An 11,136-nucleotide genomic window follows, 5' to 3' on the forward strand; every position below is an offset into this window, starting at 1 on the left:
GAGAGTCTGTCATTAAACATCACAGGACATTTTTCTTGACATATCACATATTTTGCTCAGATGTCTTCTTTCTTCATGCCCCGGGATATGGATTGACCTTTCATATTAAGACAAAAATAAGCCTATTTTAAGTGTAGAGTTTTGTCAAGCCCGGATTTTCACGATTAAGCCCACGAGTGTGTAAAATGACGCCAACGCCGCTCTGGGAGGGTTGCTGGGCGAGCAGCCGTGATAATGAAGGGATGAAGAATGCGTGTTCAGTGTCACGTTCCCTCTCCTTTTGATTCCAAGGCCTGGCCTATTCACAACCACCTGGTCAAGGCGGGTTAATAAAGACACATGATGCTAGTGGGTGCAATCAAAGCCCCCTTCAGCTCATTTCCTGAGTTCCCTGGCTTTCTATCTCCTGTCAACAGAATCACAATGAAACGTTCCCCGTACGTGATCCCCGAATATCAAAGACACTGACCTTTTTCCTGCTCGCAAAAAAAGTGATGCGGTGCTGCTGCTATTTGTATTTGCCTTAACAGCCTGTTTTACATCTTCGACTAGCTTATCTTTGAGGATATTGTGATGATAAAGTAGACAAGTTCAACAGCAGTGCAGCACTGTTTTTCTCACTTTGTTGCCAGCACAATGTCATTTATGTGGAGGTAGGAAGATTATGAAACACCAATAGTCTTGTTCATGAGGCACGCTTACAAATAAAGAAAAATCTTGATTTAAAAATTGAATACATACATTTTTATCTATACAAAAAGATAGATAGATAGATAGATAGATAGATAGATAGATAGATAGATAGATAGATAGATAGATAGATAGGGAGGGATATGCAAATATATCAATTTAAGTTAAAATATGATGAATTAATATACTTTCATGTCTTAAGTATGCAAATGTTTCTGTTGGCCTTTATATGAAGGCATTAAATATGTACAACAAATTATTAAGAACAGAATCAATATATTTGTTTTTCATAAATAACTCCTGTGTAAAGTAGCTACCTTAAGGTTTCCAGATGAAATGGAGGATAGTTTGAGGGAAGCTTTTCTAATCTAATCTCTTTTCCTCTATCACATATAACATGTCTGTTTTGAATGCGGCAGGTGTTTATGGGTGCAGCTCGGCTCTGCTCTTGTGTACACTGACGACTGTCACCAAGTGGCATATGCTGCTGTTTGTTCTGCAATGAAAGAATCGGAGCTAATTAAAGAGATGCAGTCCTGCCACAGGAAGTGTACGTAAGCGGACCATTCTCTGTTCTGATTAGTTAGTTGTGCAAACAAGGCCTGGGATCAGGGGGAAGACTGGAATTCTATTGACGAAGTGCTATTCGAAGACCTTGAATTTCTGGAAATTTAAACACCGGTGTTACAATCAGGGGTGGAAAAGGAGGCCAGGCTTCCTACTGAAGTAGAACCATGACTTATTTTATATCTCTAAAGGTGGATGGAAAATATAAACTTAATCGCCTAAAATATATGCACACATACATTCTTCTGTAGAATATAAATGTTCACTGTGAATACACTGTAAAACAAATGCCCCTGTCATTGTTAATAGCTATTTCAAATTAACTAAGAAGTCACAAACTAAACTAGTTAAATGGATGACCTCTAAACTATTGTCAGATTAATGTATGCCTTTATGCAAAACAAATGGTTTGGATTTCCATCTCTACAAAATCTACACCTGCAACTGGTGAAATTACAGTAGATTAAAGAAATATACTGTACTTGGGCTACTCTTTTTACATTTATGTAGTTCCATGCTACAATAGTTTAGTTGCTTATAATTTTTGTGATAAACCAAACATTCGTTTCACCCCAAATTAGATCACAATTCACAACTCCACATCATCTTTATACCTGCATCTTTTGCTGGCTCACACAAAACCAGGACCCGAACCACGAGCCTGAAGTTAATCCTCATAGAAGGATCTTCTTTGCTTTGCTGTGCGCCTGTTGTATGCTGAGCGTATTGGAAACGTATGTATTAAAGTAACTAGTGTGAATCTAAGTCGGTGTTGAGTCGACTTATCAACAGGTGGCATCTTCCCACTGGCACTGTGACCTCTGACCTCCCTGTGGAGAAGGAAATATGAATGCATGTCGATATTGTAGTAAATTTCCATCCTCCCAATGCTTAGTTAGATGCAGAGCACTTTAAAGTTCTGACACATCTAATGCTCGTGTTGGGCAGCTTCTTCGTGCCAGGGTGAGATTAGTAAGAGGTCTCTTGCAGCCTGATGCTCAGACACTGTGAGTAAATCCCTCTGATTGAAGTGAACAGAACTGGGACAGACTGGCCACGGTGCAGCCCTAACACACTCAGACATGTCTGTCACAAACCTCAGAAGTGCGACGCTGTGCAATGACTTTCGGATGCTTACTCCTTACAAAGCATCTCCTGAGCATCTGAAGACGGTTTGGTCGCCTGGTTGGCCCGGCAGCCGTTCAGGAGCTTTCACGTGGCCGGTTTCCTCAAAACTAGGTTATGTTTGAGTGATGGGATGTGGGAATGCGTTGAGGACTCTCATTATCGGACCGCAGAACAGCAGGATGAGCTTCAACATGAGCCACAAGAATCCAGAATTGAGTCTAATATGCATTTGAGTGTAGCTAGGAAAAACATGTAGTAGTTTATGATCCATGAACATATATTTTAATGAAGGTACAATCTCATACATGTTTTATATGATTGGTCTATATTATTATTATTTTGAAAAGAATATTCATGTTCTTGTGTAGATTGACTAGAGGTGTTGGAAAAACACCTGAATCTTTACAAAACAAGAGTCAGTATTAACTGCTTTAACATACTTCAATAGAAGAAAACAGCATATTGTTTTATCTGCTGTGGGTATATTTCTAGCAGAAGGCTTCACTTAGCAGAAAAATAATCACATGATGTCTAAAGTGGATGCAACATGAAATGTAACGCGCTCTAACTTTAAATAAACGAGACATGTTCCAGGAACTGTCAGATCAAAGACACGTGTGCAGCAGAAAAGCGTCTTCTGGGAAAATGTATTTATAAGTGAATGTTGTTGTGCTTCATCCTGCTGTGTAGAAGCCCACTTCAGTGAACAGGATCCATGAAAGGTGGTGAATCCAGAACAATACCATGAAGACACCATTCATTAGGCTTTGTCTGTCCCTGTTTTTCTCTCCTCTTGACAAAGAAGCAAGTCACAGAAATTAGAGAAGGAAAACAAATGCATGTTCTAAGGATTAGTCATAGGGTTAGCATTTCTATAAGACCCACAATACTTGCAATGCTTTTACGATGTCTTCAGCCAGCAGCAGCTTGGATGATAACCTGTGATTTACTCTGGAATAAATAGACGGCCTCAATATTACAGAGAGAATTCATATAAAATACACTTCTTGGTGAATAGTCTAATATATGTAACAGTTATTTTTATATTTGATGAGATCAAAGCAGGTTTGTCCAATTAAAAGTCTAAAACAAAGACAACAATTTTAAAGTTTTGTTGCATTTAGGCTATTTTTTATGAATTAATTTTAATAATATTTGAATTCATACTAATAGTACTATTTTTGTTTTCTTGCTTCTCCTGTGTTTCTGCTTTGTTCTGTAGGAAAGATTTCTATGATTCTGTTTATTTGTTGTGCTGAATTGTATTATTATTAGCATTATTATGAATAATAATATTATTAGCATTATAATTAGGATTCCAATTTTATATATCTTTTATTGTAACCCTGTAATACTTGAATGAACCGAATAAAAGAACCATGTAGTCAGTAATATGCAGGGGTGGTCACATCTTCACATAGCTTGATTTATCTAACATTTATCAGGAAAAAAAAACCTTTACATTCAAAATGCTGCCATTTTCACGAGTTCTCATCAATAACTCACATTCCAGATATTTGGCCACTGATTTTATTTCAGTCTACTAATTAAATAAATGTGTTGTCCTAATACAGATCATTATATAATATGTTAATCTCGGGATGTAGATTTCTTTAAAACTAATATGTGCACAACATTTATTGTTCATCTGTTATGTGTTGTTGCTCGGCAGTGTATATTGTGTTTGGACAGTGAAGCAGAAATGCTTGCCTTTTGTAGGATGGACTGATAAGGAGCCAAAGCTAACAGTCAGGTAAACATGTTCACTAAAGCTTTTCCGATCAAACATTGACGTTCTGTTGCTGGAAACTTTACGACGGCGGCATACTGCTACATGTGGTCTCTGCTGACGATGCTCCCTGCAGCAGAACTCTGATTCCTGTTTCAGTGGAAAACGCCAGATGTGTTCTTGATGAACACCAGAGCAGACTGGACGCCCACGTAATTAGTGGCGAATTGCTCCTTTAAACTACTCTGTTTTCACAGCGCTCTGCCATTCTGACTGGACAATGCTACTGTCCAACACAACATCTGAGAGCAGATCTGGGTTCAGTTTCCTGAGAAGAGGAAGTTTCCCTCACTGCCTCCTGGGTTGTGTAAAGCATCGCTCCATGTCACGAGTGACAGCGGCCAGGACCACCTGAGGCAAACAGCATGTGCTTCAGCCACATGTACCGCTGCATTAGAGCTGCTGTGGGGAGCTTAAAGTATGGCAGGCAGACAGACAGACAGACAGACACCTCACCTGCCCTATTTGTAAGGTGACTAAAGCTTAGGGAACAGTGTTATCTGTTTAAAGTAATGAGGTCTGCTGGGTGTCAGGCTCCCTCCTGTTGATTCTGCTTGCAGAGGCCTCTGAAGCCTTTTTCACTGATTGTCTTGATCTTATTAAAAGGTGCATGGTGTCAAAGAAGGGAAAACATGCAGATTATGTGTGTTATGTGCACAGAGGTGCTTACAGTGCAGATGAATGGATTTTGAAAGGGGGGCATGTTTGGATAGAATGAATGCGGGTGGGCTACACTAGAATCCTCTTAAACCGCGACCTCGCCTTTGTCTCACGGTGTCAACAAACAAGAAGAATAAACTACTTGTCTAAACAGCAGGAGGCAGTCTGAGTCTACAGTGAATTATTAAGGTCATGAATGTGTTTAAGTTGAATGTGACAGCATTTTTCACATGTGGGATAAGCTGGGAAATGCTTGAGTTTTACCTGACAGAACAAAATGCAGCATTATTCCCTGTTTTATATACATTTCCATGCAGTGGTTGCATCTTTACGAGTCTCTTAAACATACTCAAGTATCTAATAAAACTAGTTTGTTCTGTTCTCTCAGTAAGATCTGATTGGTGTCACTGACGCCGTTTGAGGCCTTTAGGTGCAGTAAAAGACACGCTTTTCCCTCATGACGTGGGCGGCGCTGCTCTTTTTCCATTTGCTGTCCTGGCTGAGATTATTGCCCCCTCCTCTGTCTCTCTGTGGTTAAATAGCAAAGCGCCAGCCTCTCGGGGTAGACAACCCACAAAGAGGACGTTATTTAGATAATCCAGCTGCGAGAAGTGAATAAAAAAGGCTACTTAACTGCTGCACTTTAACATGTACTCAAATAAAATCGAAGGACCACGTAGAGGAAGATCTTTTGACTCCATGAACATTGGCTTTGAAGAGAAACTGCTGAACAATGAGGTAAGAACTTTAAAAAAGACCAGAAAGAGAAAGGATATATACCTTTTATTACTTTTACGCACAGGCTTTTACGCATATCCAATGGAGGCACTGCTGTTTTTTAATTGGTATATGTGCCAAAAACTAAGATTGTGAGAGAGGTTTTTCTTCTATGTGGCATTTTAGGAGAACATTTTTGGATAGTGGTGTGGAGATCCGTCCAGGTCATCCTAACCAATAAGCCTTCACTTTGTCGTCATCGCAGATTAATTTAAGCGGTCTGGTTATAGTGTAATTTGCGTCAAGGAGTTAAGAGGGTTAAACGGGTATACCTGCGAAATTCATGTTAATAAAAGACTCATTGTTGCGCAGCTTGTACGTCCAGGAGAGATAAAAGATAAACCGATGAGCCTGCAGAGGCTGTGATGTCTCCATTAAAGCGCATGGAGGGGGAGAAAAAGACGCAGGCAGGTTCTCCAAAGGAGAGTAACACACTTTAGAAATGCAGATAAATGGAGTGCATCAGCTACATGAATTTAGATTTGTTTTTACAGTTTATAAAACCGCATGCAGGGCATTTTTTAATTTTAAGGCTGCAAAATTTTCAACAATGAAAATCAGGAAAAATCATGTGCAAATCGACGATCTGATTTTCTCTTGGCACCAGCAGATTTTTTTGGTTTTGCTTTTCGTTGCCCATCCTACTTTAAATGCTTTTTAATTTTATTTTCTCGTTAAGGCTGCACAAACATAAAGTCAGTCATTTTGCCACAAAGTAAAGCATATGTACAAATGGATAAACTTGAATAAAAACTAAGTTAAAATCTCAAATTGTGCTGTTTAAAAAGACACAGACAAGCATTAAAATAGTAAATAATATTTTTTTAATCTTAAGATTAAAACTTACTCGTGCATTTAATTGGGGAAAGGCTAAGTCTAATTGTGTTACATTTGCAAAGTTGGCATCAAGACACTGATGGATAAAGTATTTGTTGAGGATTAAACGGTGTCTAATGTCTGCTAAGATTTCACCATGCAGGGAGCTAATAATAGGCTTCCCCGCTCTCTAAATGAGATTGCTGTAAGGCGATTGTTTGAGACAGAGACAAGTTCATCTTCGTTAAACCGAGACGCAAAGAGTTGACCCCGGGGAGCGTCCTGATCCAGACTCCATGCACTAATGCTTTCAGGGATACTACCGACAAGGGTTCACCGAATACTGGTCTGCCGCGCGGTCTACACGATGCTGGAAAGACGAAATATGGTAGGAAGCGAATAAACTGAATTTAACTGATTCTTCGAGGCGATGTGTCGCTTTACTCCAGCTGCAGGTGCGTACGTGCGTTTTGACCGTCAGACTGTGGATATTTCATGTTTCCAAAGTAAATATAGCCAGATAGTTTCGTGCTTAAAATCCAAATGGACTAATGTGAGAAGAGAGAAAACGTTGCACTAAGTCTCAACAGATTAGTCTTGCAGTGCTGCTGTTGTTGCATGCCACTGAAAGCTCCTGCTTCTAAAATCTGATGCAGGATTACTTTAATTTTCCCCTGGCGTATGCAGCGCGCACAGGCACGCGTCAACGTGAGAGCGCTGTCCGAGGTGCTGAAGTGGAACAACAGGGCAGCTCCAATCTGCCGTGATCACTAATCTCAGACCTGTCCGTACCTGTATCTGCTGCTTTTACATCACTCATTTTGCCAGTGTAAACGACCTTAGTGTTTCTTTTTCAAGGAATATTTGCTAAGCTCGCCTTGCTATGACTATTCCCCTCACTACCTGTTGCAAATGGTGCATGTTCATGAGACAAGATGTGATTCATAAGTGATTAGAAGCTGTGCATTCACGTCATTCCGTGTCCTGAACTAAGGTTCAGTCAATGGAGAAATGTATGAAGTGCGTTTGTCTCTGGCCAGGTATGAGCCACATCAGAGCAGCTCATAAAGGCCGAATACCTCCAGTGTTGGTAGGTGAATTTCTGGTGGTATCTTGCTTTTAGGCACAAAGCTAAATATCTTTTAATTTACTATTTTCAGATAAACAAATCAACCTTTACAAAAATTGAAGAAAACACTGAAAAGAAGAATACATCAGAGAAAGGGAGAGCAACAATCATCTTTTCCCTCAAGAATGAAGTGGGAGGACTTGTGAAGGCACTCAAACTCTTCCAGGTATGATCCAAGTTATTCAACTTCTCCCTGTTTATATCTATTAGAAATGCAGTGTATGCATTACAGAATATATATTGTTAATGTGTCATGTGTGTCAGTATCTGTTCTAAACATAATCAGTTGTCATACAGATAAAGTAGGGAACTTTAAAGATTCTTCTCATGGTTTCTTCCAGGAAAACCATGTCAACCTTGTGCACATAGAGTCCAGAAAATCCAAAAGACGCAGCTCTGAGTTTGAAATTTTTGTGGACTGCGACAGCAACCACGAACAACTGAATGAAATCATCCAGCTGCTTCGGAAGCATGTGAATGTGGTCGACATGGAGCCTCCAGATAACTCGTGTCTACAAGAGGAAGGTGGGAACTCAGTGCATGACAAGTTCCAGACACTATATTGCAGATATCATATTAGGGCTGATTGACTGTTAATAAATGTTTTCTCTTCTTCTCTCAGAGATGTATAATGTTCCCTGGTTCCCAAAGAAAATTGCCGACTTGGACAAGTGTGCTAACCGTGTCCTGATGTACGGCTCCGAGTTGGATGCAGATCATCCGGTAAAGCATAAGCCTATTGGTGGTCTTATAAAAATGCAAACTGCTTTAATATGAAGCATTCTAATATTTCTGTATTTGTCTTCATCAGGGGTTCAAAGATAATGTCTACCGGAAAAGGCGAAAGTACTTTGCTGATCTTGCCATGGCCTACAAACAGTAAGTTTTTGCATATTTAAATGGCTATTTTGTAAATCTGCTTAATTTTTACTTGATATTTAAAAATTTTTTCTGTTTTTTTCCAGTGGGGATCCCATACCTCGCATTGAGTTCACAGAGGAGGAGGTGAAGACTTGGGGTGTTGTGTACAGGGAGCTTAACAAGTTGTACCCCACCCATGCCTGCCGGGAATACTTGAAGAACCTGCCACTGCTGTCCAAATACTGTGAATGTCGGGAGGACAACATCCCTCAGCTGGAGGATGTCTCACGCTTCCTCAGGGGTGGGTTTTTACTTCCTTAATAAAGCATTTTTCTTCTATCTCGAAGGCATTTTCTTCATTTTTATACATGTAATCGCTCACATATGTTTCAAACATCTTTTCAGAACGTTCCGGATTTACCATCAGGCCTGTGGCGGGTTACTTGTCCCCGCGGGATTTCCTTGCTGGTTTAGCCTTCCGTGTTTTCCACTGTACCCAGTATGTGCGGCACAGCTCCGACCCCTTATACACCCCAGAGCCGTGAGTATTTTCCAGCCCTACACTCGGATATATGATGCTGATGTCAGTACAAAGCCATCTGTGCTAATATTTGGTCTCTTCCATTTTAAAGAGACACATGCCATGAGCTGCTGGGTCACGTCCCGCTGCTAGCAGAGCCCAGCTTCGCCCAGTTTTCTCAGGAGATCGGTCTCGCTTCACTTGGAGCCTCAGATGACTCAGTTCAGAAACTGGCCACAGTGAGTGTCACTGCTGCAGGGAAATTTGATCAAATGCAAAGAGGATATTTCACATTTAAAATCCCACTAAAATAACTGATTGTGTTTCATCTGCTCCTGTGCTGCAGTGCTATTTCTTCACTGTGGAGTTTGGCCTATGCAAACAAGAAGGGCACCTGCGAGCTTACGGAGCTGGACTGCTGTCATCTATCAGTGAGCTGAAGGTAAACACGATTACAGAGCGGGAAAGTTATCACACAGTCTGACCACTGACACTTTCTAATCACACACTAGGAAATATTGCCAAAACACCTGTAAAACCCTATAAAATGTCTTAATTAAGCAGACAGAACTACATTTCTTGGTGTTAATTGAGTTTGTTTTTAACACCGGCGGTAAGACACTTGAATAAGAAACTACCTAATTTATTTTTTGGAACATAAAAATATTAACTCTCATTCAATCAAATGGTCAAAATGTGTGCGAGTGATGTTTTCAACACCTGCACTGTGTTTCTCTTGCAGCATGCGCTCTCTGGTAATGCAAGAATAATGCCTTTCGACCCGAAGGTTACATCCAAGCAAGAATGCATCATCACAACATTTCAGGACGTCTACTTTGTCTCGGACAGCTTTGAGGAGGCCAAAGTAAAGATGAGGTGTGTTTGATGCTCACTCATTTAACTTTAAGATACCTAGCACAGGTCTAAATTATCTATATTCTGCATTGTTGTACATATAATTAAATGTCTACTGCATATTATTTAGTGCTGATATTGTGTTCATTTCAGGGAGTTTGCCAAGACCATCAAGCGTCCCTTCACAGTCCGATACAACCCCTACACCCAGAGCGTGGATGTGCTAAAAGACACTCCCAGCATCAACAGCGTGGTGGAGGAGCTTCGGCACGAGCTGGACATCGTCGGCGACGCTCTCAGCCGGCTGAACAAGCAGCTGGGTGTCTGAGCAGCCGCGGTTCAGTTGAAGTCGTTCACCTAAAGCCCATCGACGCTCGCTGTGTCACCCCCGGCTCTGTTGTAGAGATGTTGCTTGTGTGTTGCCCTTTGTCAGTACAATGAATGTGCACTGCTTTTGGGCAAAATCCTCTGTTGTCTTCATTGGCTCATATTTACAGGTATGTTTATCCAAAAGTTTCAGTAAATCTCACAAACCCAAAGAGCTACTTAATCTGCAGCACTATTTTGCTTCCATTGTACTTGTCAATTGCATTATGTACTCCAAACGATTAATATGTTTCCCTGGTACTTTAGTACTCTTTAAAAACACCCCAAGCTGTTACGAACGTGTGTGAGCTCCTTCCCTTATCGTTAACTCTGCTGTTGTATATGATCATGTGAATTTTTTTTTGTAATTCTTATCATTCTTCTTCTTCACATTTAATCTTCCACACTTCAGCGATATGTATAAAATGCTCTTTGTTTGTATTCTTTTGATGTATGTATCATGTTCCTTTTTGTTTGCTGTTGAAGGAAATTATGAAAGCAAAAACTGCTTTCATAATGGATATAACAGATTTGGCCCACGTACGTAATTTATTTTACAGTGATGATTTTGAATACCTCCTATTCAAGTGAATATAATTGTAGTACTCCAGAAATCAAAACATTATTTTTCTACTGTAAAGAAATATAGACATTAGGAATAGGCTATGTATCAAAACTGAAAAAAATGAAATAAAAATGTCCATTATGTCTTCATAGCGTGTCAGTTTTTATTTACTTGTTGAATTACTATTTTTTGCTGTCCTCACAGCAGTGACTGGGATACGAATACTCAATCCTGAATGTGATCCTGCTGAAAATAACAAAAATGCAGAATGATGATAATGGAAACTGGGAATAGATATAGTTCTGTCAAATTCAAGTCAAGTTCTGTTCTTGAAACAGAACAACAGGAAGAAATCATTCTCCAAGATGGAAACTGGAAAATCCTGACTGAGTTAATGGTGTCACTGAGTGAAT

The 11,136-nt window shown here is 40.0% G+C and overlaps 1 protein-coding gene across 1 annotated transcript; it reads left to right on the forward strand.

Moving 5' to 3' along the window:
- Nucleotides 1-5,411: 5,411 nt before the first annotated feature.
- On the forward strand, nucleotides 5,412-10,872 carry tph1a (tryptophan hydroxylase 1 (tryptophan 5-monooxygenase) a). Its single transcript, XM_022192858.2, has 11 exons — nucleotides 5,412-5,572; nucleotides 7,588-7,722; nucleotides 7,898-8,081; nucleotides 8,179-8,279; nucleotides 8,368-8,435; nucleotides 8,522-8,718; nucleotides 8,823-8,958; nucleotides 9,050-9,176; nucleotides 9,284-9,379; nucleotides 9,680-9,813; nucleotides 9,946-10,872. Exons 1-11 carry the CDS (start codon nucleotides 5,483-5,485, stop codon nucleotides 10,118-10,120), a joined length of 1,443 nt encoding a protein of 480 aa, XP_022048550.1. The 5' UTR covers nucleotides 5,412-5,482; the 3' UTR covers nucleotides 10,121-10,872.
- The last annotated feature ends 264 nt before the right edge of the window (nucleotides 10,873-11,136 follow it).

Source organism: Acanthochromis polyacanthus, chromosome 8, assembly GCF_021347895.1.
Source record: "Acanthochromis polyacanthus isolate Apoly-LR-REF ecotype Palm Island chromosome 8, KAUST_Apoly_ChrSc, whole genome shotgun sequence".
Taxonomy (NCBI): Eukaryota; Metazoa; Chordata; class Actinopteri; family Pomacentridae; genus Acanthochromis; species Acanthochromis polyacanthus.